The following is a 27,405-nucleotide window of genomic DNA, read 5'->3' on the forward strand; positions in this document are numbered from 1 at the left end:
TCACTCGGAAAACCTGTCCCTGCTCTCAGACTCAGTTTACCCCAAGTAACGTACACTTTCAGATGGAGCGACCTCTGACAGTCTCCCCCAGCCCTGACATTCTAGGGCCCTGGGCCCAGCTCCCCAATTTCAGCTGCTGTGAGAATTTAGTGTGTGGCTATATGGAAATCCCCAGGGAGAGGGAGGGAGAGGGAGGGAGCCCCCCCGAACCGGACCATGACCTGGTCCTGGAACCTTCCTTGGACTCTGTGTGCTCTGTACTCTGAACAACCCGAACTTCCCTGAGCATGCCTCCACACCTCCTCTGTGACGCCCCCTGCACCCCAGGCCCATGTTCCCCTCTGTGCTCTGCCATGGGTACTGTTCACTCTGGGGGCACTGCTGGGTGCCAGCCATGTTGTCTGGTCTCCCTCCCCCCAGACGGAGCCACCTGAGTGCCTTGCTGAGTCATCTCTGACTAGAGGGAAATGGACAGCTGGCTCGAGGGGGTGCTCAGTCAGGGTTTGTCACACAAGCCGGTGCCAGCTAGGGCACAGGGGACTGCACTTACCCGGACCTCAGGCCACTGGCGGGCACTGAAGGGGCAGTCAGGGCACTTGAAGGCACTCGGGCCGGCGTGGGCCCGTTTGTGGCTCTCCATCTCAGCACGGCCGAAGAAGGCCTCGGCACAGATCTTGCAGGAAAATTTCTTGGATGATGCGGTGGCTGCAGATGGTGGTGAGGGGGGCACTACTAGGCCCAGGGCTTTGCTGGTTGTAGGAGGTGGGGAGGCAGAGCCCTGGGGGTCCCCTACTGGGCGGGTTCTGGCTGGAGACAGGGACTCAGGGCTGTCTCTGGGCAGCCCCCCACACTGCAGCAGAGGCCACTTGGCTCCAGAGGCGAGCGCATCAGGACTTGGGAAGGAGATGGAACCATCCGCAGTCAGCTGTGGACAGATGGGAGTGTGAGGCGCTGAGCGGGGTGAGGGGCCGGGAAACGGGGCAGGGTGGGCTACCCAGCTTCACCTCGATGTGATGCAGCTGGGTCCCGTCGGCTGCCATGATGTAGTGGGTGCCAGCTTCCTTCAGGGTGTCGCTCACAACCACAGTCTGGGCTGCCTCCCCTGGGGGCTCCTCACTGTGGGCACAGAGGAGGGGAGAGGCGAACCAGGGTTCTGAGAAGGGCCGGAGGGCCACCGGAGTGCCCTTCCCCAAGAAAGTCATCAGCTGCAGGGTGAGTGCATCAAGGGTGGACCCCGGATTAAATCCTGGCTCCGCTCTGAACCTCCGCTGTCTCTGCTGTCCGTGGTGCTGTGTCTGGAGTACCGTGCTCTCAGGGGTGGTGACCCTGCCACTTGCTGGGCACGGTGGGGAGCGGCAGGGCGGAAGCTTGAGGGGTCCAGCCCAAGGCTGGTCAAGTTGGGGCGTCGGGGCTGCCAGAACCCACAGCCCAGGACCAGAGGGCAGGTGCTGTAACCGGGCTGCCAGGCCCTGGCCCAGCGACCCTGACCCCCGTCCCTGCTTCCCAGTTCGGTGCGTGAATTCAGGCCTTCCTCAGACGGCCTGGGCATTGGTCAGCACACAGACACAAACAGTTCTGCCCCAAACTTGCTCAGCGTGGAGGGAACTGAGAGAAGACGCCAGGCCTCCCTTCCATGCCAGCAAGGAGCCCGAGTTTGTTCCAAAGGTCAGAACTGGGAAACGCCTCAGGAACCATCCAGAGCAAAGAGCACACGGGCTCCGGAACCAGGGGGAGCAGGGCTGAGACCCTCACCCACTGCACGTCTGACCCCACTGGCCTGCTTTCGCATTCGTAAAATGAGGGAAACGTGGATCTCACGGGAACGGTTTAGGTGAGTTCACGGATGTCCACTGCCTGGAACATCTAAGTGGCCACAAGACAGCAGCGCCTGACTCCTGAGAAGGAGACAGCTCCCCTGTGGCCCAATTGTTCTACAGGTATTAGGACTTTCACCTCCTGCCAACTGGGTCTGGATGGGCACACTTACACTGGGCTGAGGCAGCCTCGCAGGCGGCAGGCCTTACCTGTAGGGTGTGCCGGGAGCTGATGTCCCCTCTTCCACAGGGGGTGCTGTGATGACGCTGTACCCAGCCCCACCAAAGGGACCGGGTGCCAGGGTGATCTGCTGTAGGTCAGGCTGGCCTAGCGGGCTCTCGGCTGCCGCTCCGCCCCCAGGTTCTGCCACATGGAGGGTTACCACTTGTGCAGCGGCTCCCGAGGTGTGGGGCTGCCCACCGGGGGCTGCCAGCTGTGCTTCCCCATCCTCTGACTTCACCACAGCCACCTGCAACGGCAGTGGGGCACATCTGGAGTAGGGTCTGCGGGAGCTGGGCCTCCGCCAGATCCCGTGCCACCAGCACTCATTTGCACAACCCCAACTGTGTGTTCTTTCCGAAACACAACCCGGCTTCCCAAACCCCAGCCAGAATTTGGGAGAACCACACAGCCCTCCCAGGGGCACGGGGCAGTGTCTGGAAACATTCTTTGGTTGTCACAATTGGAGAGGGGGTGAAATGGGTGTCTGAGGGGTAGAGGTCAGGGATGCACAGGACAGCCACCATCACGAAGAATTATCTGGCCCCAAGTGCAAGGGATGAGAAATCTTGGCATAGACAGACAAGCAGCAAACCACTTAAAAAAAATAAAGATCTTGCTCCTAAGTCTGCTTCAAATGGGTTAAAGACTGAGACATAACAGTAAAACTCTCAATATGTATGGAGAAAAAAATGTGGATAAGTATTTTTATAATCCTGGGGTAGGAAGATTTTTCTGGTCATGACAGAAAAACAGCAATAACCTCCAGCAAAACAAATCATGAGATCAGAAAATAAAGAGACTGGGAGGTGAGCAGGATTTAGCAATTTGTACCAGAAATAAAAGACGGATTTCTACCCTGGCTGGTGTGACTCAGTAGATTAAATGCTGGCCTGCGAACCAAAAGGTTACTGATTGGGTTCCCAGTCAGGGTACATGCCTGGGTTGAAGGTTTGGTCCCCCAGGGAGGTGCGTGTGAGAGGCAACAGACTGTTTCTCTCCCTTTCTTTCTCCCTTATCCTCTCTCTAAAAACAGGTAAATATTTTTTTAAAAAGATTAAAGTGTAAAAAATGAAACCTAAGTCCAAATGAATGTTCATATAGTTTGGGGGTAAAAGAGATCTTTCTAGGGGTGACACCAAGGTAAAAAAGATCAAGGATGTTTGATTATCTAAAAATAGAAAACTTTTCTACATCCCCAAATGCCACGAGCTAAATCCTATGAAGATTTACAGGCCTAACGCCAGGATCCCCCGGTCTCCCAGTCCCTGGAGGTGTGCCGAGTGCTCCCAGTTCTTGAAAATTATTTTTAAACATTTAAAAAAATATTTTATTTATCTTTAGAGGGGAAGGGAAGGAGAGAGGGAGAGAAACATCAATGTATGGTTGCCTTTCGTGTGTCCCCTGCTGGGAACTGGCCTGCAGGGAACTGGTCTGCAACCCAGGCCTGTGCCCTGAGTGGGAATCGAACCACGATTGTCTGGTTCACAGGCCCACGCTCAATCCACTGAGCTACACCAGCCAGGGCTTGAAATTTTTTAAAAAATCTTTTTCCCCCCAGACTTTATTTATCTTTAGAGGGGAAGGGAAGGAGAGAGGGAGAGAAATATCAATGTATGGTTGCCTCTCATGTGTCCCCTGTAGAGAACTGACCTGCAACCCAGCCATGTACCCTGACTGGGAATCAAACCACGATCCTTTGGTTGGCAGGCCCGCGCTCAATCCACTGAGCTATGCCAGCCAGGGCTTTGAAATTTATCATCTCAGACACACACTCTACACTTTTCCAAGAAGCTGGGAGACAGGACACACACCCAAACTTCTCCTTCCTTAGAGAAGTGCAGGGCGTGTGGAGGGAGGGGAGACAGGGTGCAGGTGGCAACGGGATGGAAGGGACAGCAGCACAGACAGTGAACTCAGGGGAGGGGTGGGCTTGAGGTGCAGGGACGACAGAGGGGTCTGAGGGGGGAGCCTCGGGAGTCCTCAGGCTGCAGGAGGAAAACCGAAGAACAGAGGCCCAAAAGGCTTGGGAGGCGGCGCTCGCCGCTCAGCACCGCAGATGTCGCCAGTGACTCTGGAGAGTGCAGTGGAAGGGCCTCTGCCCTCCCTGCCCTGCCAGGGCCTCCCAGGCACGGCCCGTGAGTGTGTCCATGGGGCGTCGGAGCACCTGTCTCACCCACTAATGGGAGCTCCCCAAGGAAGGATGGGGCATGTCCGCTTATTGCTCTGTTCTCTCCACCTGGGGCCCAGCACAGAGGTTCCCCAGGTGGCTCACCTGCAGCGCTGTGCCCCCCAGCTCCCGCTGAGCGCTCATGTTCAGCAGCAGATCCAAAGCTGTCTGCGTGGCCATGGCGGTTGACTCCTCAGCTCCTGGGTTGGTGGGACCTGAGACTTAGAAATGGCTTGAGAACTGGCACCCAACCCCCTCCCCACCCTCCAGCAGGAGCCCTGCCCCTGCCCCATGCCCTGGCTCCCACCCTTCCTCAGAGCTCACACCTTGCTGGTAGATGATGGTGGCGCCACCCAGGGTGTCAGAGCAGAGCAGTGGGGGTGTCTCAGGTGACTGGAAAGGTGTTGCCTCTGAAGGGACCTGCAGTGGGGGGAAATGGCCAACCCTGAGAGAGGGCAGCTCAGGTTCAAGTGTCATGGGTACAGGTACCTCCTGAGTGTTGGGCATGTTATATTGGCTTGTTTCACCTTCACAACCACTTTTAAAGGTATTTACCAGCTCAGTGCTTCAGAGAACTAACTGGCTGAGGCTCAGACAGATGAAGTATCTGGCTTAAGTCTCCCAGCCAGTGAGCAGCAGAACTGGGGCTTGAACATGAGACAGATTCCAGAGGCCATGCTCTATCAGCACAGTGTGACGGTGCACCTTTTAGTGGGGGAGGGGACTGGCAACGTGCTACAGGCCTACGCTTGTTAGCCTCTCTTGCAGTTAGGCAGTGTGGCCATGTGGCTGAGCAGGAGCTTCCGGTAAAGGCCATAAGGAAGACACGTGGAGAGATGGCGGCCCTTCTGCTCTTCCCCCACCCCTTCCTCCTGCTTCTTGCCCAGGATGTGGCTAGGAAGGCTGGAGCTCCTGCAGCTATACTGAACCACAAAGCAAGCACAAAGATGGAAGTGGTTTCCCTAAAAGGGCTGGGAAAAAATAAAGAGAACTCGGTCCCTGGCTAATCACGGGGCCGCCACACCAGCCCTGGATTGCTGACCTTTGGACTTCCTTCACACGAGAAGATAATAAACCGTCACAACAACAAGCTCCCGATATTCCCATTCTGTCACTAGCCCGGAAAGCCTCTCCTACTCTGAGCTGAGGGCTGGCATGCCTGTGACCTCCGCTGCTCTGAGGCCAGGATCACTCTGCTGTACCGGAGGTGAGATGACGACCCTGCTTGGCTGAGCTAACCTCGGGGGGTCCTGGGGAACTGGGGAGCTGTCCAGGGGCCACACTGTGCTGCTGCTTTAGCTCCTCAATCTGTTGCAGAGAGAAGAAGGGGCGACGGCGGGATGGGGGCTCCTCGGGGTGGCGCCGCCCCCATTCCTCGAAGCTGCTTGCGTGTCGGCACCGTACGTGCAGGCGCAGGTTCTTCTTGTGCCGAGTGCTGAAGTGGCAGTACTCACACGCAAAGGGCTTGGCCCCTGTAGGCACATGTGGGGGGGGGGCGCTTGTGAATGCCGCTGCCGCACCCACCCTCTCGGAGAAGCCTTCCATGACCCCGAGCACCTCTCCAGTTGATCCCCTCCCAGGCGATCCTTCCTGAGCTCAGGCACATGCGCGGTCCACGGTGGTGGGCCAGGACGGAAGGGCGGGACCGGCCAGGACGGGACCAGCCTGCCCTCTGCACTTACAGCCCTCCTGCAAGTGCCCCTCTTTCAAGGGCACGTGACCACATGCTCCTCTTGTGAGTCACCAGCCCCCTGGTAGACAGTCTGGTGAAGGGGGCCCCTGGCTTCCTTTCTCTAAGCACCCCTGTGTGTGCCTGCCACAGCACTGGGTACCCAGAAGAATGAACTTGTTTCGGCTGCACACCTTCCACGGAGCAAGTGCAGACTGATGCCACCTGCTGCATCAGCTGCCGAGGGCAGGGCACCTGCGACCTGTGCCCAGCCCGGCACCCCACAAAGACAGGGCTTGGGGCACTGGGCCTCGCTTTTATGACCACCGTATGGTGGACGGAGGGGCCCTGACAGCAGGGCCCTGGGCCGGGGCTGAGGTGAGAGAGCGACCCCACAGAGGGGTCCCCTCTGCGACAGAAGGGTTCCAGCTGCTCCCGTGGCTGAAGGGGAAACAGAATGTCAGAGCTGAGCCCCTGACCTGACAAGGAAGGGTGCGGCGGCCTAACCTGTGTGCTTGACAGCCACGTGGGACAGCAGGAAGTCCTCCCGGAAGGTGCGGTAGGGACAGAAGCTGCATTTGAAGGGCTTGTCGCTGACATGAGACAGCTGGTGGTTCAGCAGTGCCTTCTTATCCTCACAAACAAACTCACAGAACTCGCACTTGAATCTGGGGGTGGTCAGAGGGAGGGTGGCTCAGCCGGGGGTGGGGGTGGGGGTGCTCCGGCCCCACGGGCCTCACAAGAGGTGTACCTGCGGTTGGCGACAGCCTGGATGTGCGTGAGCAGGTGCATCTTGAAGGTGTAGCGCTTCTTAAAGGACTTTCCACACTGCAAGGGGTGGGCTGCGTTGGCTGGGGGACCACCCAGGGAGGAGCTCCACCCCCACCCCCACCCCTGCCCAGTCCTTGGCCCACTCACCTTGTCACACATATGGGGCTTCTCAGTGCTGTGTGTCTTCATGTGTTGTGTGAGTCTCTTCTGCATGGGGTAGACACGGCCACACACGGGACACGGGAAGGAGCTCAGCTTTGGGGTCTGGGGAGGGGTGAGAGGGGGTCAGATGGAGAGACCTCACTTCCAACCCCCACCCCTCAAGCAGGCTCCCTTCCCAGGCCTGGGCCCCAGACTTACTGGATCTGGCCTCTTCTTCCTGGAGGAGAAAGGTACAGGGGTTAAACCATCACTTCTCCAAGCCCACCCGAGACCCCCAGGCCCCATGACATCTCCAGTGTCAGCCCTGAGCATCCCTACTCCCTGTTGGAGCCTCTTCTCTTAGTTTGCTGGGGAATGCTGAGAGGGTGCCGCGAGTGGGCTCTGCCCTCCCTGCACTCAGGAATGGCACACCCTTTCTCTCGGTCAGAAAACACACTTGCATTTTCGTGGCTCTGAGGAGCCCCACCGGAAAGAATGTGGTTGTACCCTTGGTGTCTCCAATCTTACTTGGACACATAACTCTTACTTTGTATTTTCTTAAGAAAAGCTGTAAGCACCTTGGAGAGCGGGCTTTCCCACAAACACAGTTTGAGATCTGAGGACTTATAAGAACTTGTACATCATAATTTGTGGCCCAACAGTTGTATTTTTTGCAGTTTGAATGCTGAGGCTGGTGACAGAGCATGACTCTGCTCCTTGGACTTGAAAAATGCCTGCAGAATGAAGAGTCTCTCTGTGCTGTTTGAGTCTGTTGCTAAGTAACCCCAAAGCTTTTGTTTTACAAGCCTGAACTAGAACTAGAACCCTGACAAATGCCTAAGCATTGGGTTCTCACTGTTCTTGTATCATAGCCACACCTGCTGACCACCAAGTCAGCCCACTATTGAAAAATACAGTTGCCACCTCCAACCAGAAAACAAAAGACGTTAAGGTGTGCAACATGTTGATCTGACAGATTCATGCACTTCGATACGAAAGAAGAAAGCTGATAATCTGAGTGCATAACCTGGTTTCCCTAGCAACCCTTCTTTTAAAAGCCTTGCCACCCCTACCAGGGAATCTTAGTTCATACTGAGGACTATGTTCTCTGATTTGCACATCACACCTGAATAAGATTCTCTTTGAATTTCTATTGAAAGTTTTGTTGACAGACCCACCTGGTGGATCTGTCCTGTTGACAGGACCCACCTGTACCGAACCTCGCTCGCCGCTCCTCCTTCCTGTGAAGCTAACTCCTTTCTGAAGCTGCAGGTCTAATCATTAATTCAGCGAGCAATCACTAGGCCCCCACATACTGGTCCTCAGTCTGCTCTCTCAGCACCGTGGGAGATGAGTGTGGATCAGGGGTCTGGAAGGTCTTTTGATCATTCACAGAGTCCCTCTGGGAACACAGTCTCCTTTAAAGCCCTCAACAATGGCTGCCCATCTTACAGATGGGACACTAAAGCTCGCAGCAGAGGACAGACTGAATCAGAGGCCCTAAGGGCCTGCTACTGCCTCACCTCCAATGCTGTGACGTGCTATCAATGGGCCTGGCCCCAAGCAGGGCTGCCTGAGAACCGCGGTGGCCTGGGATCCCGCTTCCCCACCCTGGCCGCCCTGCCCACACCACTGACCGGTCCCTGCTGTGCACGGCTGCGTGCCTGATGACATCTTTCCGGTAGACGCTGGTGTAGCTGCATTCGTCACACTTGTAGGGCTTGCTGCCCACATGGTTGAACATGTGCTCCTGAGAGAGTGGCAAAAAGAAGAGGGACTGGGGCTCGGACTCCCCTCCTGCCGCAGTGTGCCTGTGCCCACAGCACTTGAGAGGGGGGAGAAGGCTCACTGCAGGGGGCAGTGCTGCCAGCATTGGGCCTGTGAGGGCTGGGGACTTGCTCCAATGAGACTACCTGCTCTGCCCAGGCCCCATCCCCCGACCATTTGAGAGGGGGAAACTGAGGTTCAGAGTGAAGTGACTTGACGAGGTCCCACAGTGACCTTGTGACTTGAAGCTGAGCCCAGGCAGTGCAGCTCCACGGCCTATGCACTCCCCACTGCAGGATGGGACAGCCACTGCTGCCCCCAACCCCTGGGGTTCCAGAGAAAAACTTCCAGGTCACGGTCCCTGTCTGAGGGGCACTCTGAGCAGGAGCACAGGGGCTCTGGCCATTTCTCCTTGAAGACCCTCCACCCCAGTGATGGTCAACTTGCTGCCTCACTTTGGTCTAGACAAGCTGCTGGCCAGTAAAATGGGACCACCGACCCTATTAGAGACCTTGGGCTGCGTGGGGATGGAATGAGGGTGGCCTGCAAGACCTGGGTATTGGCCTCCTGCCCCCGAGCTCCTCCCCTTGAGACACATTACCGCCATCTGCTAGAAAACCTTCTGACATACGGAATTAGCTGAAAACCAGCTTTACTGCCACCTGCTGGCCATGGTGGTGAACAAACAGGTCTATTATGACCACCATACAAACTGCACCCCTGAAGGTGCGATGCTGCTATGCAGCGTGCGACCTGCAAAACCGCCACAGCAGCCCAGACATAGGTCACCGAAGCAACAGGAGAGGGTGCCCGGGAAGGCAGTTACCTCTACTTCCTGGCACCACCAGTCAGTTGGCTTTGCCTTCTCCCATGCCCCACCCCGCCCACCCACCCTTCTCTGTAGCTGGCACCTTGAGTGAGGACCAGCGGCGGGAGCGGTAGCTGCACTGCAGGCACTTGAAGAGCTGGGGGTCTCCGGCCTCATGGGAGTTCACATGGAAGCGCAGGTCCTCATGGGACAGGAAGCGGGAGCCGCAGATGCGGCACAGGAAGGGCCGCAGAAGCGGTTTGGGCGACTTGTAGTAGTACCTGCCAGGAGGGTGTTGGGGAGAGGTCTGGCTGGGCTGGGGCCGCCCTGCTGTCTCCCTGACCCCTTAGCTCTGTTTCACTTACTTGCGGTATTTCTTGCCTAGGAAGCGCCTGGAGGGTCGGCCACGGCGGCGGGGCGGGGTGTCAGGTTCCTCCTGGCAGGTGGGTGCTGTGTTCTCAGCATCTGACTGGCTCACATTGGGGTCCACGGGGACCCTATCAGCCTTGCCCGGGGCCATCAGGTGTCCTGGGCCTGAGGAGCTCGGTGCTTCGGGGTCCTGTGGCTCCGGAGGGCTCTGTCCACTCTGGGAACTCACTAGAGGCTCTCCTTCCACACCTGCCGTAGACGTGACAGAAGCCAATCAAAACATTTCCCCCACATGGTCAGAGTCCACAATCGCTCATGGCACGTCTGGCCAGAGTGCAGACCCAGACAGCCCATGGTGAGAGCACAGGTGGGTTCCCCACGCCCGTGGCACAGCATGGCTTCAGTGTGACAGTCTGGAGCAGCAGCCAGCACGCTGGGGACCTCTCAGCCAGGAGACCTGTGTGCTGGCTTCAGTCTCCAGTGACTCGCTGTGTGTCTTTAGGCAAAGTTATCCCCACTCTGTGTCTCATTTTCCCCATTTGGCAAACAGAAATGATAGCTGCTGCTCTAGTGACCTCATGGAACATTCTAGTCAGGGGAGCAACAGCAGCACTTTAACACTGGTCTCCCTGGGGAGGCTGGGTGGTGGGAGGGCAGATAGGAGTATTACCTATTCAAATACATCAACAGTATTTCAATGTAACACTGTAAAAATTAAAAATGATCCAGACAATGTTGGTAACATCCTTTCTTTTTCTTTTCTTTTAAAAAAGATTTTATTTATTTTTAGAGAGGAAAGGTGAGAGAAAGAGACGGAGAGAAACATGGATCAGCTGCCCCTTGCACACGCCCCCAAGTAGGGACGAAGCCTGCAACCCAGGCGCACGCCCTGAGCAGGAACCGAACCAGCAACTCTCGGTCTATGGGATGGCACCCCAAAGAGCCACACCGGCCAGGGGAACGTTCTGTTTCTTGACTGCGGTGCCAGATCACACAGGTGTGTTCACCTTGTGAAGATTCACTGAACCATGCACTCAAGACATGTGTGCTTTTCCATACACAAGTCTCAGTAAAAAGTTACTTTAAAAACAAGATCACAAAATGTAACTCCCTCCAAACCTCCTGTAGAGAGAGCTGCCATGTGCTCTTTTGTGCATATTTACGCCTTAAAGCAGCCCTAGGCGGCCGGCACCATCACCTGCATTCACAAAGAGGGGCTTCGAGAGGCAGAGGAACACGCTCCAGGTCTCACAGCTAGTTAGTGGCAGAGCTGGCATGAGCGGTTCACTCCTGTCCCCAACCTGCAATGCTCTAAGCCCATGCTCCTTAGACAGTCTTGGGCCTCAGCTTTGTCCTTACTTTGGCAGTGACACTTAACACTTCCCCAGCTCAGCTGTCAAGATTCGGGCTTCTGCACTGTGACAACTTACCGCTGAACAACCTTTCCATAAAGCTGGTAATCATTTAACTCGGGGTTTCTTGAGCCTGGTCTGGGAGGGATTTCCCCTGTACAAGGAGGCCAGGGGGTTACCCTGGCTTAAGACATGCTGCTCTGCACGGCACACTAGTCCCCAGGACTCCGCAGAGGCAGGCCCCCCAACAACTAAGCCTCACCATCTGGGAGGTCCAAAGTCTCTAGGCAAGGCAGCTTCCGGGGCCGGCCAGGCCTCCTTCGGGGTCGCAGTGTACTGGGAGTGGGGCGCTGGGGTCGCAGCTGTCGACCCCGGGGCTCGTCCTCAGCTGGATTGTAGTCGCTGTCCTCTGAGGGGGCAGTGAGAAAAGGTGGGCATCGATACTGAATCCACCCTTTCAGCCCTGATTCCTTGTCCTGCTCCCCTGGGAAGAGGCCTGCCTCCCCACCCTGCCCACGCCTCCTCCAGACAGCCCCCGGTGTCCCCTGGCTGACTGTGAGCATTCCTCTCCAGACTCCTGCAGTTCTTTCTCTGCACCTTTCTGACACCCACCATCGGCTTATACAGCACCTTCATGTGAATTAGAAAAGGCACCCCTTCCTCAAGATGCTGTACACTGTGAGAACACAGCTGAAATAAATATTCAGTTCTACAAACTCTGAGACTACACAGGACACAGAGCCTATGACAATGCAGAAACCAGTAGCCAAATGTGGCGCCTGAGCCCTTGAAATGTGCCCAGCCTAAACTGAGACACAGTAAGTATAAAATACATACCAGGTTCCAGAGATTAGTATAAAAAAGAAAAGGAACTAATAATATTTTATAATGACTGCACGTTGAAACAATATTTTGGATATATTGGGTAAATAAAACAAACTTGATTTCCATATTTCGTTACTTGGAAAAACATGGCTACAAAAAGAAAGCGCTTCTGTGGCTTGCGTTCTGTTCCTGTCAGACCAGCGTGAGTGCCGCCCTCGCGGGCGTGGCTGGCGCTCTTGCTCAGCACACAGGGGTCCTGACCCCAGGGGTGCCCCACTCCTCTGTCTCTTACTGAAGGTGCCCGGGGCCACATTGGTGCCAGCTCCTTTCTGGCTCTCCGTGGGGCCAGAAGGAGCTCAGTGTTTGCTGATGGGGGTGAAGGCAGCAGGCCTGGCAGCCATGGTGGCCTACCCTCCAGGTCATCGATGGCACCAGCGTCTACGATGTCATCATCGTCTTCCTCCTCTGCTGCCTCTTCCTCCTGGGTCTTGGTCGAGGCGCCCCATTTCCGTGGACGCCCCTTCTTACCGGCTGCAGCTGCTGCTGGGGTGGGGATGAAAAGCGTTCAGGTCTGATTCTCGAATCCCACCCTCCCCGGGCCGTCCCAGCCAGGTAGGCCGCTGTCAGTGCACCTGGACGGAAGTGCCGCTCCCGCATATGGCGCAACAGGGTGGCCTTGGTGCTGCTTCGATACTGGCACATCTTGCACTTGAACTGCTGCACTACCACCACCTCCATCATGGCCTCCAGGCTCTGTAGGTCTGGCTCCTCGGTGCCAGAAGCCGGGGGAGGCTGTCCTGGGGAGCTGGGCCCACCCCGTGCCTCCTCAGCTGGCTCCAGGCATGTGGATGTGGATGTGGGGCCATCAGCCAGGGCTTCGATGGCTGCCAGGCTGTGGGCCAGGGTGGAACTGGACATTGGCGATGCCATGGGGGCACCTGGGGGTGGGTGAGGGAATCAGAGGGAAGGGAAGTGGAGGGGGAGGTTGGCCATGAAGCTATCCCTCTCAGGTAGGCCCTCAGAGGAACAGGGGGAAACAGAGGCCCAGCACAGTGCATGACCTGTCAAGATCACATAGTGAATTTGTGGCTGAGCCTTCCTCTCCTAGCCCATGCCCACTGCAGGGCTGCCTGGGCCTGGAGGCTGGGGTCTTACCATCATCTGGTCCCTGCAGGATCAAGTACCGCGTGGTCTCTGCCCCACCATCCTCAGCACTGGTCACAGTGATGCAGCCTGGGCAGAGATGTGGGGAGGGGATTCCCAGGTGACAAGGACAAGTGTCACTGACACTCATTCTGGCTCACCTGTGTGACTACAAACCAGCTGCAACTCCCCTCCAGGCCTTGGATGCCGTCCCACATCCAGGGCAGGGCTATTGGGAAGCCTGGCTGGTGTGCTCTGATGACCCCCAGTGACAGAGATGCCATGGCTGCCCCAGCCATCCTGCCTTGGACCACTAAACCTGGAGAGTCCCCCTCCTTCCTCTCCAAACTGGCCCAAGGTTAAGTCCCCGCTCCTGCACCACTTTTGCAGGGTTGGCTTTCCAGACCACCCCAGGGTTTTTCTAGGTCTTTCCACGCATCATGAACAGAGGTGCAGTGCAGGAAACCATGAGCTCTGGAGTCGGACTGCCAGAGCCTATGGCCCAACACCTGCTGGCAACAGCAGGTAAATTATTCTGCATCCTCTGCACCTCAGATTTCTCATCTATACTGTGATGATGATAACAGCACCCACTTTTGGGGTTCCTGGGAAGATTAGTGAGCTACTGGATATAAAGTGTTTAGAACAGACCCCGGTATAAAGTTAAGTGTTACTGTTTCTGTATTTATGGAGCTCTTATTGCATGCCAAGCACTATGCTGAGAACATTACTGTGCTGCCTCATTAAATCCTCACACCATTTACCGCTCTGAGGCAGGGGCTATTGTTCCTATATTACATATCCAGAGTGGGAGAGGTATTTTCCTGAGTTTGCACAGCTGGGGTGTGCAGAGCTGGTTCTGTGGGCCTCTGCAGGGAAACCCCTGTGGGCTGACCCTTGCCACCCTCTGCCCTCTGCCTGACTTACTCTGGATGAGGTCAGGCCCAATGGTGGACTCGATGATCTTGTCGATGGCTGAGCCCAGGTCTGAGGAAGAAGCCGTGCAGTCGGACACCAGCATGTTGGGGTCTGGGAGTGCACTGGAGTGCACGAGAGCTGGGGGGCCACCTGTCACCCCTGCCACTGACCCATGCGACACAGAAGATGAATCAGGGAGGTAGCCATGGGGCAGGGGATCTGTGCTTGAGCTGCTCTCAGATACGTCCTCCTGGGGACAGGAAACAGGAAGAGAGGGAGTTTAGGAGGCAGGAATGGGGCAGGGCAGGCTGCTGCCCGCTAGATAGAGCTCCTAGGCCTAAGGACATGGTGAGGGGAGGCACACTCACACTCAGCCCCACTGAGTACTAGTGCGAAAGCCCTCTAGTCACTGCCAGTCCCATGGTACTTGGCTCTGCTCAGGTTAAGGGCCCCACCTCCCCCCAAACAGCCAGGTGTAGCTATTTTCATTGCACTTTGGAATAAGTTATTCCCTAAGCCTGAAACGTTTCCCAGCACTGCACCACGGCTAAATCCTACCCAGCTTTCTCCCCACCATTTAGCTAGCAGCTCTTCCCAGAAGCCGACCCTGACCCTATAGGCCAAGTTGGGACCTGTCTTGTCTTCAGTGCTGCAGTCACCTGTGTTCTTGCATCACACACTGTTTACTGTGTAGTGTGACATCTCCCAGGGCTGCCTGTACCCTGCATAAGGGCTGGGATCACATCTGTTCTGTCCTCTGCAGTTTCTCCAGGATCCAGCACAGCTGGGCACATGGTAGACTCACTTCTGCTGAATTAATGAAACCCTGAACCCCAAAGTGGGGGCCATTGTTGTGCACCTCTAGACTGTGACGTCTTGAACACAATCACTCCCTTGCAGAAAACAATAATGGTAATGGCTAATACTTATTATGTGCTGAGCACTGTTTTAATTGTGTTGCGCATTCACATAAATTTATTTAATCCTCAACAAAAACTCTACTGAGGCAGATGTAGTCATCATTCCCACTTTACAGATGAGAAAACTGAGAGTTAGCAGTCCACACCAGGGAGGGAGCCTAGGGAAGTGGCAGAGCCAGGAGGAGATGGTTTTACAAAGTGTTTCCAAGACAATGCCGAGTTGGAGCTCCGGAGACAGCACCCTCAGAAGCAGATATTCCCACTCCATTTTTACAGACAGAAAGACTGAGGCTCAAAGAGGTACTTTACTCTGTGAAGCAGAGGCAGAGGCAAGGCTTGAACCAGGACACCTATATCTCGAATAGTAAGGACAGTGGTTAAGACAACAGCCTGGATTTGACAACAGTCCTGGCTGTCAGAGCTCTGTACCTGTTTCTTTTACTGAAAGATGTGGGAGAGAGTGGTATGTGCCTTACAAGGTCTGCGGCTTAAATGAGAAAATCCGTGTTGGGGGCTTGGCATGGTGCCTGACTCACAGCAAACCAAAAACAAGTATTAGTTAGTTATAAGCCAACCTTGCTGGCAGCCTCCCCTTAGCTGCCAGGCACCGCTGCGTGTGGTCCCTGCCTCCGCCCATGCTGGTCAGCACGGTCCATACCAGAGAGCTGCTGCCGCGGTCCGAACTTTGCCCCACTCCGGTGTCGTCGGCCTCCACCGGCCCCGGGGCCGCGGCGGCGTCGCTGCTGTCGGCGGACACGGCTTCCGAGGTGCCCACACCCAGGCCGCTCTCAGAGGGCTCCTCAGGCTGGCCAGGCCCAGGGGCCGCGTCACTACTGCTCTCCACCTCGTTCTCCTCCATGGGCTCGGGGGCCCGCCTGACAAGGGGGTGCAGGGTCTGGGGCCTTCAATCTGAGAGAAGAGGTGGCGGCGTCTGATACAGGTGGGACACCTTACTGGCCCCGAGACCCACGCTCCACCCAGCTGCACCCTTGTGCCCATTCCGCAGGCGAAAAGACTGAGTCTCCGACGGGATGGGGCTATCTCGTGTGTACATAGGGGAGCTTCGGGAAAACAGGACTGAGAAGCCTTGTACGCCAACCCAGGGTCCTTTCCCATCCCTGGGAGGGTGGTCAATAGCCGCTACGACCCTTCTCTCCTCCCCTCCACGATTACTGCAGTGTGGTTCGCTCTAAGGGTCCCGTCCGGGCTCAGTGGTTCAACCCTTCGGCCTCCCGAGTTCCCCCGAGTGCAGGGTCGGTGGTACAGCCCACGGGCACCCATGGTCAGTGGCTCGCTCCCCCTTCCCCTAGTTCCCAAGCGGAGGGGGCCGACAACGACGGTCCCGGGGCCTGGCAACTCGGGGCTGTCCCCGGCGCTGCCTGCGCTCCAGGCCCGACGCCATCTTGTGGCGGCGCCAGGTTTCCGCTCAGGCAAGTGCGAGAGCAACTAAAGGGCCTGGGACCCCGGGGCCCTGTTCGGACAGCCCCGCCGGCCGGGACCTTGCCGCCGGGTATCCCCCGTAGCGTGGACTCACTTCACAGCAGGATGCAGTGGAGTGACCTGATTGTAGCCGACGCTCACCTGACGCTTTTGTAGCCGCGTTCTTCTCCGACTCCGGCATCGACGAGGTCGCCATCTTCTTTCCCCTGCTGCGGAGGGACCCATCAGCCTATCGCAGGCCGGAACTACTTTCCACGACGACCGGGTGAAAAACAGGTTTCCAGTGTGCCGGAAGGTGACTCCGAGGCCTCAGAACCATAGCTGAGTCTAGAAAGAAGCCAGAATTTTACATGTCGCCTAGTATGGTTGACGGAGTCCGCCGTGGGTTGGGAACTACTTTCTCTCTGGCGGATGGTTATATAGGGAGTGGTACGTCTCACCTCTGGGTCCCAACCTTGAGCCGCAGGGTTGGGCGCGGCGAAGACCGCCCTGGTGCTGGGGGTGTGGCTGTCAGTGGCCTGACCACGCCTTTCCCGGAACAACTCAAAAGACCTTGCAGTAACCGGGAGATTTTGACTTGGAGGTAGAGAAATAAATGTTATCAGTCACTTCTCTCGGCTCTGAACTAATTGCTTAATGCTCTCACCGAGCTGTTAATTGAATCCTTCTCGATTAGGTTTGATGTGCTTTAGCAGATGAGGAGCTTATAAATCCTTGTACAGGTGGGGAAACTGAGGCCTGGAGATGGGATTCGGATGGTCCAAGGTCGCATCAAGTAAAGAGACTCTGAAGGCAGGTCCCGTTGTCTGGAGTTGGGGAAACGGAGAGGATTCAATACTTGACCCTTAGTGACCTTTGTATACATAGAGCCCTTTTATCCCCAGCTTCTTGCTTTCTGTGGTTTTAGTTACCCAGGGGTAACTGTGGTCTGAAAATATTAAATGGGAAATTCCAGAAATAAACAGTTTACAAGTTTTAAATTGCGTATGATGAGTCATATAACGAAATCTTGTGCCGTTCAGTCCCTTCCTGCCCAGGATGGTCCTTTGTCTTGACTCTCCTCCTTGTGTATATGATACCCTCCTTTCAGTCGGTAGGCGACTCAATGATCAGATCAGTTATGGCAGGGGGGGAGAGAGACACCATGTTCACATAACTTATTACAATGTATTTTTATATAATTGTTACTATTTTATTACCAGTTATTGCCAATCTCTTGCTGTCCCTAATTTGTAAACTAAATTACTTTTATCATAGGTAGGTATAGGTAAAACGTAGTATATGAGTATATGTAGGGTTTGGCTGTCTGAGGTTTCAGGCATCCACTGGGGCGGTGGAGGGCTTGGAACTATCCCCCACAGCTAAGGGGGGGCCTGCTGTATTTGTTACATTAATAGAGCTGGAAGTCAGGGCATCCTCCACAGCCCTCTGCTCCATGTAGATGGTGTAGATGTATTTAAAGGCCTGCAGCCCTTCAGAAAGGCATGCCCCTCCTCTTGATGCCCCAAATGGCATCTTTGGCACTACCCTCCCTTTAAGACCTAAACATTTTGCAGAAGAGCCTGGCACCCTGGTTTATCCTTAAGTCTCTGTTGCATAACTTACTTTCCTCAGTTAAAACATACAAATTTGGGGGGGAGCAGGGAGGAGAATTTTTAAAAATTCTTTTCAGGAAAACCTATTAAAAAAGACAAAAAGTGCTTTGAGCTATTATGATTTGTGTGTACCTGAGTGTGAGGGGGCGTGTTCCCTAGTCCTTTCCTAGGAGCAGGTTTTGGTAGGAGGAATCAGGAGGCTTCTGGATGGGCTAGGCTCCCTTATCTCCCCCTTTCCCAATCTGACAGGACCAGGTCCCCCTCCCAGAGCAGCCCCTGGAAAGCTGGGTCAACAATGGCATGACGACAGGTAGTTTTCCATCGTCAGCCTGAGTCCTCATTTCTGCAGAGCCTCCCTCCAACCCTCAGCCCATGCTGGAAGGACACATTCCCCACTCAAGGGTGTCAGGGTACTCAGTAGTAGCCCACAGTACCCATTCCTATCCCCAGCCCAACTAAGGTGTGACCCTAACCTTGGCCCTTGCCACCAAATCTCAAGATGGCAGAGTTAAACAGAAGGCAACAGCCTCATCATGGAACAGAAGAGGAGCCCAGGGTCCACAGAAAGAAAGCTCATGGCCCAAGGTCACGGCTCCCTGGAAACAACATATCGGAATCCTTGCATCACAAAGATGAGCAAGCCGGCCCTAGTTTTCTGACTGCTCATTTAGGGTTCTTCCCATCAGAACATGCAGTTTGTAGTTCTGGCCTCAGCTTTGATGGGGAAACTTCTAGAAGCAGTGAAAGGGCACTGGGTCAGAAGGAATTAAAGTATACCTTTGAGAAAAATGCTGAGGAGAGGAGCCAAGAGGGAAAGAAGGGAAAACACCTTCAGTGAGCAGCTAACACGCCAGGAAGGGTACATGTGCTTTGCTGCATCCTGGTATATAAAGAAAGCAAGAAGCTGAGGCTCAGAGAGGCAAGTGGCTTAGAAGGCCACAGAGCAAGAGGGTAGAGCTGGGATATGAAGGCAAGTCTGTCTGCTTCAAAAGCCCCAAACAATTTAGTTACCATGGGAAGTATGCTTAGTAATCATAACACTTAAACTATTCTGTGCTAGTCACTGTTCTAGCACTTTATCTACATTAATTATCTACATTAATTAACCCTCACAAATGCCTTAAGGGGTAGTTGCCATTATTATCTCCATTTTAGGTATGAACAAATAGGCACAGAATAGTAAAGGAATCTAAGTAAGGGGTGGAGCTGGGATTGAAGACCAAGCAATCTGGCTCCAAACTCCACACTTAGATTATGGATTCATCACTCATGTACAGGTTCTTTAACTTTCCCTGAGTCAGGCAGGGTGGTTACTATTTTTCCATTTTGCAGATGGGGAAACTGAACCCACAAGGGAAAGGTGGCTGGCTCAAGATCCCGCAGCAAGATTCCTGGGCTAGCTAATGCCGAGGGCTGCGATTCCAGCCAGATCTCCTGCCACAGTTAATAGTCATACTAGCGAATGTGTTTTGTGCTCTGACCAAGTACCAGGAGCTGCATTAGGTGCTATAGCTATAGTTCTAAGCTAATCATCACAGCAACCAGAGGTCCTCCATCCTCCTAGTACTCTCAGGATTCCCACGTTACAGATGAGGAAACGGAGGCTCAAGCACAATGAAATGACTTGTCCAAGATCATGCATTTGATGGTCAGCAGATCTGGGATTCAAACCGTGGTTTCCTGACTCCCAGCCTAGCACTCCTTCCATTGCGCTAGATGCGCCAGGCAGAGCTGGGAGTAGGCAGTCAGCATGTGGGTGCTCTGAGACTCATCTCTACCTCTGTCTCCCTGCCGCTGCCATCTATGGGTTTAGCTAAACCTGTTTTTAAAAACCTATTTATAGCTGACAACTGTACCACCATTTGGCATAATGAGCCCCTTAAGTTGACTCCCCATGGTGTAAATTAAGGCTTCCTTTTATTTGTCCTAAATTGTTCTCTTTCAGTATTGGAGGGGCTAGGAGGTCGTGGGGAAAGGCCCTCGGACCGGAACAGTTGGATTCAGAAAATAGTGTGTAGTCCAAATAGTGCTCACTCATGATGGCAGTCCCCGAGACCCCGGCAGCAGGTGATATCTATGCAAATGCCTCATCTGATCATTACAGAGGCGTGAGGAGCAGGCCGCACCTGGATTTTCATGTCTTTTAACCTGTCTTCTTTCTATATTCCCAACACTTAACACAGTTTTACGGTCACAAGAAAGCTACTAGATGCTTATTTGTAGAGTGAGTGAATGAATTCTCATAGACAAGGAAACAGAGACACAATAAGGGGGATCTAGCCAGGAAAACAAGACCTGTGTTAGATGATGCTGTCAAAAGGGACCCTCATGCGGAAAATTAGTCACAAAGTTGTTTGATGGGCAGAAAGAACAACCAGGGGGAGTTGAGGAAAACCTGCGATTAATAACTCAGGAAGCCGCAACCTTCCCTGGGGCTGGAACTGTAAAGGGAGGCAATGGCTTTACTGAGATCAGGAACCGGAGCCACCCAGAGAGGAGCTGGGGCCACAAGGGGCCTCACTAAGGGGCTGCCCCCACAGAGGAGACTGCAGCTGCTGAAGTGAGGTATAATGAAACCAGTTTATCATGGACTAATTGATATCAGCGATAGTTTAATGAAGTTCCTATGGTATCTCATCAACATAATGAAGATGAATGAAATGACATCATTCAAGGACCTGCTGTATGTGAAACAGGGATCTTGTTTAACACTGGAGCCCTGTTTCGAGAACAGTTACTGGCCCATAGTAGGTGCTCAATTAATCTCAGTTGGGTCTTTGAACAATGGCTGAGTTATATATGGTACGGTTATTCTGCCTGTGAGCCCAGGGCTTGTATTCCCTTCCCCTAGCCTCAGGCAACACAGAGGATGTATGCTCTACACCTGCCCAGCCCTAGCTCAGAGACCTAACAGCTCAAGGAACCATCTTGCAAGGGAAGGTGGGGACTTCTGGGCCTGTGAGGAGGGGGTCTGCCCAGGCGATGGGGGTCTGCAGCACAGAACTAGCAGAGGGACCTGACATTTACTCAGCACCTACCGTGTACCAGATGCTGCATACACTTTGTTGCGTTTTATCCTCACAGGAGCCTGCCAAGCACAGATCGTTATCCCCATAGTAGATGTGATGCGATGGGAGTTCAGGGAGGTGAGGGCTCTTGCCCAGCTGGATTTGAACCCTGCATTGTCTGGCTCCAACCTCTTCCTCCTTCCATGGTACCAGCTGCTTCCTGGAGGGCAGGGGAATGGAATCTGAGCCCCATGCCATACAGGAAGCTCCAAGAGCTGATGCTGAGGCCAGGCTTCAGCTGAGTGACAGCTTGAGAGCACAACTTTGACAGCTGTGCTGAGGCTGGCCCGGAAGCATGTGGCGCTAAACTGGGAAGTCCGGGAACAGTAGCTGTGATCGTAAAGACAAGAGATGGCCAGGGGCTGCGGCAGAGCGCCGCGGAGGTGCTGGCCTGAACAGAATGTCCTTGGGCCCTGCCCCCAACAGAAGCAGCTCCCTGCTAAGTGGCTCCGTGTGCGACCTTGAACAAGTCACTCGACCATCTCAGTTCAGTGTCCTAACTCGTCACGCAGGGTTTCCATGCCTACTGGGTTGTCACAGAATTACAGAAGGTAATACACAGAGACAGAAGTGGAGCAAGTCCAGGCTGGGGCTCCAGTACTAATGAGTTATGTGATCGGGGCAAGTCACTTCACCTGTCTCAGCCTCAGTGTCCCCAGCTATAAAATGGTCATGGTGCATGCCCCCAAATTGCCGTGAGGATGTAGTGATCACAAGCACCGGCCCTGGAGTACAGTTGGCCTGAGTTCAAATCACACTCTATGGCCGACAAGCTGTGAGGCTTTGGGCAAGCTGCTCGATCTCTCTGTGCCTCAGTTTCCTCCTCTGTAAAATGGGGGTGAACATAACCACACTCAGAATAGCGCCTAGCACAAGGAAGCTCTCCATCACTGTGAGAAATTGTTAGTCCTGGGGCTGGGGTCAATTAGTAGCTAGTCCGGGTTTCATGCCAGGCAGCACTTTAATCCTCAAAGCAGTCCTATGAAGTAGGCGACATTAGTATCCCATTTTATTCATGAGGAACTGAGTTATTCAGAGGTCCAATGACTTGCCTGAGGTCACACAGTGAATGAGAGGATGGACGGGGATTTGGGTCTCACAGTTTCTCAGCCACACACCCTTTTAATCCCTAATAAAGGCTCCATAGAAAGTCTGTTATCTGAGAAAGCTTTTTGAAAGAATAGATGACGGTTATTTGAGTCTTAGTGGAGCGGGCCTTACAAGAGCTACTAAAGGCTGGGGGACAGGGTAGGGTAGGGAGGGAATAAGTGGAAAGGCTGGGTGCCGGTGACCAGAGACCCGCGGGTAGATACCGATCCGCTCAGCTCGCATTTGTGTCCTGCAGGGGGCGCCCGTTGCCACTGCCAGCTCTTCCAGACCTGAACAAGGCTGCAGGCTGGTGGCCTGAGCAGAGCCCTTTCAGGCAGACCTTGGGGACATAGGAGGAGCAGCAGAAGGTGACAGTGTTGGCTTGTGCAAAGCCAGGGCCACTCGAAGAGGGGTTTATCTCCCCATAGTTCTCAAACCAAGCTGCTGAGTTGCATCCCGTGGAGCTTCGAAAGATGCGGATGCCTCAGCCCGTCTGGCCCCTCCTCCCACACCAGAGTCTTCTTGGTGAGGGGCCGGGCACCTGAAAACGTTGAACACTTAGAAGGCATGCTCTGTGCGAGTGAAAATCAGTAAACTGGAGCTACAGATATTAACATAGATAGTGCTAAAAAAATGTAATGCTAAGGGGAAAAGCAAGTTAACAGAATGCACAGAATTCAATGTGAGATGCAGGCGGGGGGGGGGGGTTGGGGGGGCGGGGGTGGAGAGTCCAAGGCAAGGATACAAACGGAGGCCTACAAGGCCTGGTCTGCGTCGCACCTCGTCCCCCTTTTGGGTGTGGGCACTCCAGTGTGGTTCAGCTCCACTCGTTTCTCCGCCATACCCCTCCCCAAAGTCACTTTTTGGCCACTCCTTGGCCTAGGGGTGCACACTTGGGTAGTTAGCTCACCCTCGGGAGGAGGGACCCTGGAATGAGCCCTGCTTAGGTGCTGCGCAGCGCCGGGGGCTGTTTGGGCCTGGAGTTCTGGGGTCCCGGTTGCCCTGATTGGTCTTCAAGAGGCTCAGACACCACGTGGGCGTGTTCCCTCGGATTCCTTGCCCCATGGAGAGGGGTATTGACAGAGAAGGGCCAGAAGGAGACCCCTAGAAAACTCAGGGTCCAAGACCCCACTTGCTTGGGTCTAAGAACTGGACTATGTAGATGAGCGCTATTTATATAAAGAATAAAACATGCAAAAACAGTATGCTAAAGTTTATTGATAGAAATAGAAGTTACAGACGATTTTTAAAAAGATTTTATTTATTCACTTTTACAGAGAAGAGAAGGGAGGGAGTAAAAGAAAGAGAGACACATCGATGTGAGAGAAACATCGATTAGTTGCCTCACTGACACCCTGGGACTGGGGACTGGACGGACATCCAGGCACGCGCCCTGACTGGTAGAGCCGGAGGCCCTTCCCCTCACAAACAGTGTCCAAGTGACTGAACCACACTGGTCAGGTCTATAAAAGGTTTTTTAATGCATGGGAATAAAAACATGCACGCCTGGCTCTCTGTCATGTGAAAACACAGCAAGAGGGAGGCTCTCTAAGCCAGAAAGAGAAGCCCTCACTAACCCTGACGATGCCGCCCCCTGGTCTCTGACTTAGAGCTGCTGTTAAGTCAACAATAACAAAAAAGGAACAAATGAACGAAAATGCATGTCTGCTCACAGCGGATTCAGAACAGTGGTACCTCTAGGAAGGGGAAGGGGAGTGAGGTCACAGAGGCACACGGAGATCTTCAAATTGTGTCCATCCAGTTATTTAACACGGGTTGTGGGAACTCCAGTTCGTTTCATTATTGTCTACATTTTTTCCTATGCCTGAGCTATTTCATAACTTAAAAATTATCCTTAAAAAGCAGCATTTTAAAAAGTAATTTAGGCTCATCATTTAAAAAAAAGATTCGACCTGGCTGGCGTAGCTCAGTGGATTGAGCGCGGGCCTGTGAACCAGAGTATCGCGGTTCGATTCCCAGTCAGGGCACATGCCTGGGTTGCAGGCCAGTTCCCAGCAGGGGACACATAAGAGGCAACCATACATTGATATTTCTCTCTCACTCTTTCTCCTTCCCTTCCCCTCTCTCGAAAAATAAATAAATAAAATATTTTTTAAAAAAAAGAAGAAAAAAAAGATTCGAGGAGTATGAAAAGGTAAGAAGTTTAGGTAAAAATATCGCTCTCTTTGTCCACCAACCTCAGTGTGGCTTTCTAGAGGTAAACTGCTGTTACTGGCTTCATGTGTGCTCTCCAGATGCTTAAGGGCCTGGACACACTGGGTGTGCAGTACTAACCGTTGTGGGCATGACCCCCAAAACACACCCTTAATAATTCTTGTCTCAAATACTTTTCCATAAGTACCTATAGATAGATCTTATTCTTTTTAATGACTGGGTAGGCCCCACTACCCAGATGATGTACCATATTTAACCAGTTCCCCACTGATGCGCATTTCGGTGTTTATTATTATTACAAATAGTGTGGCAAAAAGAATACCTTTGAACTTATATGTTTGCTTGAGTTGCCAGAATAGTAAGTAAACACTTGTGTAAGTATATTTGTAACACAAGGGTCTCGGCAGTGAAATTTCTGGGTCAAAAGTTATGTCCAGTTAAATTATTTCCAAATTACATTCACAAAGGTCACACCAATTTACATTCTTACCAATGATATATGAGGTTGTCTGTTGCTCCGTGTCCTTAACAACACCAAATTGTTTTTCTTTGTCTTATTGATTTGTCAGAACTCTTTGCATATAAGGAAATAAATTTGTCTTCCCCCTGTACTATAAATTTTTCCCAGTGAGGCATTTAACGTTTTTTTTCAAGTTGACATTAGAATTTGTATTCCTGCCCTGGCTTGTGTGGCTCAGTGGATTGAGAACCTGCCTATGAACCCAAAGCCTGCTGGTTTGATTCCCAGTCAGGGCACATGCCTGGGTTGCAGGCCAGGTCCCCAGCTGGGAGCGCACCAGAGGCAAGTGATCCATGTTTCTCTCCTTCTCTTTCTCCCTCCTTTTCTCTCTCTCTGAAAAAAAGACATAAAATCTTTAAAAAAAATTGTATTCTTATTTATTTTTATGGCAGTGCAATTCATACAAAAATAATCATTTCCAAGTTTAAGTTTATAATTCACTGGTATTTAGTACATTCACAGCATTGTGCAACCACGACCCCTAATTGGTTCCAAAATGTTTTTTTCACCCAAAAGGAGCCCTCAGCCTCAGACTCAGAAAGTGATCTGTCTTCAACCCCACCCTTCCCAACATGGCCATTTATTTTTGTTTCAATGTTTTGGGCCATTTATTTTTATGTAGTGAAATGTATTATTTTTTTTCCATAACTGCTTCACAATGTTGTATTGTGTGTCTAGACATGCTTCCCCCAGTCTGAGATTATTAAAAAGCAAACAATTTAAAATTCTTCTTATGGTTAGTAAAATCTTAAAACTTGGGAACCACGGCTCTGGGTCACCCTCTCGAGTTGGAGTTCTGGAGGGTAGGCTTCGGTAAATGTTTGTTGAAGGCAATTCCTACCTCAAGATTATAGGAAGACAACGCCTTACAGTCTCTTGACATCATTTGAGAGTAGCCTTCTCCACCCCCGCAGCCTGCCCCTTAATTAAAAGTTTCATCCATCTGGAACTTATGTGGGTGACTAGAATGAGGTAGAGATACACTTTTACTTTTTCCCAAGTGGCTAGCCAGTTGCACCCACACCATACTGAATAATCGGACTTCCCCCACTAATTCGAAATGCCTCGTTTGGCATCTACTAAATTCCCACATGTATTCGGGTCTATTTCTGGACTCCCTGTCTTGTCCCGGTGACCTCTGTCTGGGATGCTGGATTTTTTAAGATTCCCCAGGTGATTCTGACGCAGCCGACCTGCAGCTGGTGCTGAGTTGGAGTGGGGTATGTTTGCAGATTCTTACCAAAGAAGGGAAAAGATATCATTAGGTGAGATTTCATTTTAAGGGCCCATCTTTTGTTTTGACATTTGCGTCCTTGCTAGGCCTTCTCTTTTAAATTTTTAAGGTGAATGCAGATAGTAGATTGTCATCCTGCTTTATTTATTTTAAGTCCATTTTTAAAGTCGTATAACATACATAGAGTAATGCGCACAAATCCTAAGTGTACCGTTTGATGACTTTTCTCTAAGTAAACAACCTGGAACAGGGTGTCATAACATATTGTCACATCCCTGGTGACCTAAAGCAACAGAAATTTATTCCCTTCGTTTTGGGGGAAAGAAGTCTGAATTCGAGGGGTCAGCCAGACCGCACCCCCCTCAAAGCTCTAGGGGAGAATCTTTCCGTGACTGTTCCTGCTGCTGGGGGCTCCGGACGTTCCTCGGCTTGTGGCTGCGTCACTCCAGTATCTCTGCCTCCATCCTCACACGGCCTTTTTCTCTGTGTCTCTGGGCCTCAGGTCTTCCTGTGCCTTCTCTTACAAGGACACCAGTCACTGGCTTTAGGGGCTATCCTAATCCAGAATGACCTCCTCTCATCTCAGGGCCCTAACTTAATTACAGCTGCCAAGACCCTTTTTCTTTCTTTCTTAAAAAAAAAAAAAAAAAGATTGTATTTATTTATTTATTTTTAGAGAGGGGAAGGGAGGGAAAAGAAGAGGGAGAGAAACAGAACTGGCTGTCTCTCACTCACCTCCAACTGGGGACCTGGCCTGCAACCCACGGATGTGCCCTGACAGGGAATCGAACTGCTGACCTTTGGGTTTGCAGGCCTGTGCTCGATCCACTGAGCCACGCCAGCCAGGGCAAGACCATTTCTTCTAAATACAGTCACATGTGCAGATTCCCGGCAGGTCTATCCTTTTTTTGGGGGGAGAGGTGCAATCCCACCCACTGCAACATCATGTACCCCACACCCAGCACAGCCCACAAGACCCCTCGTCTTGACTTCTTATTTTCCCCCCAACTTTTATTTTGAAAAATTCTCAAACTTTCAGAAAAGCTGCAGGAATAGTACCTGATTCACCTAGATTCACTAGATGGGCACACTTGCCCCCCCATACAAATATATCTCTATATATTTCTATTTATTTATATAATATTTTTCTGCTAGAGACATCCTCATATCTCACCCCTAAGTCCTCTGCCCCTCATCTCCAAAGAACAAGGGCAGCCTTCTCCATTTCCACAGTACTATTATCTAATACATAATCAATATTCAAATTTCTCCAGTTGTTCCACAGATATCCCTCAATGTGGGATTTTTAAACTCAGGACCCAATGAAAACTTTCATATTACTTCTTTTTAACAGAACTCTTTAAATTTTTTTTTAATATTTATTTTTAGAGAGAGAG

The 27,405-nt window shown here is 52.7% G+C and overlaps 2 protein-coding genes across 6 annotated transcripts in view; one reads left to right on the forward strand and one right to left on the reverse strand.

Moving 5' to 3' along the window:
* The window catches only part of ZNF335 (zinc finger protein 335), an 18,916-nt gene extending 2,020 nt beyond the window's left edge, over positions 1 to 16,896 (reverse strand). For 2 of the 5 annotated variants that reach the window (XM_053670987.1, XM_053670985.1), the window contains exons 1-19: positions 15,546 to 16,546; positions 13,977 to 14,217; positions 13,062 to 13,139; positions 12,539 to 12,844; positions 12,318 to 12,449; positions 11,344 to 11,490; positions 9,726 to 9,978; positions 9,464 to 9,641; positions 8,423 to 8,535; positions 7,005 to 7,023; positions 6,792 to 6,908; positions 6,625 to 6,701; positions 6,381 to 6,541; positions 5,444 to 5,676; positions 4,531 to 4,624; positions 4,310 to 4,404; positions 2,025 to 2,284; positions 1,005 to 1,116; positions 551 to 925 (exon numbers count right to left, since the gene is read on the reverse strand). In XM_053670987.1, coding sequence (XP_053526962.1) covers positions 551 to 925; positions 1,005 to 1,116; positions 2,025 to 2,284; positions 4,310 to 4,404; positions 4,531 to 4,624; positions 5,444 to 5,676; positions 6,381 to 6,541; positions 6,625 to 6,701; positions 6,792 to 6,908; positions 7,005 to 7,023; positions 8,423 to 8,535; positions 9,464 to 9,641; positions 9,726 to 9,978; positions 11,344 to 11,490; positions 12,318 to 12,449; positions 12,539 to 12,844; positions 13,062 to 13,139; positions 13,977 to 14,217; positions 15,546 to 15,746 — 3,192 coding nt within the window. In that variant the 5' untranslated portion in view covers positions 15,747 to 16,546. Of the gene's footprint in view, positions 1 to 550; positions 926 to 1,004; positions 1,117 to 2,024; positions 2,285 to 4,309; positions 4,405 to 4,530; positions 4,625 to 5,443; positions 5,677 to 6,380; positions 6,542 to 6,624; positions 6,702 to 6,791; positions 6,909 to 7,004; positions 7,024 to 8,422; positions 8,536 to 9,463; positions 9,642 to 9,725; positions 9,979 to 11,343; positions 11,491 to 12,317; positions 12,450 to 12,538; positions 12,845 to 13,061; positions 13,140 to 13,976; positions 14,218 to 15,462 lie in introns of all 5 variants that reach the window. The other 3 variants (XM_053670988.1, XM_053670986.1, XM_053670989.1) reach the window with 3 other exon arrangements.
* The window catches only part of MMP9 (matrix metallopeptidase 9), a 44,962-nt gene continuing 19,041 nt past the window's right edge, over positions 1,485 to 27,405 (forward strand). Inside the window, exons 1-2 of the mRNA XM_037164390.2 lie at positions 1,485 to 1,831; positions 5,323 to 5,411. The gene's annotated coding sequence lies outside the window, so the exon portion shown is untranslated. The remainder of the gene's footprint in view (positions 1,832 to 5,322; positions 5,412 to 27,405) is intronic.

Source organism: Artibeus jamaicensis, unplaced genomic scaffold, assembly GCF_021234435.1.
Source record: "Artibeus jamaicensis isolate MK-2021 breed Jamaican fruit bat unplaced genomic scaffold, CSHL_Jam_final contig_685, whole genome shotgun sequence".
Classification (NCBI taxonomy): Eukaryota; Metazoa; Chordata; class Mammalia; order Chiroptera; family Phyllostomidae; genus Artibeus; species Artibeus jamaicensis.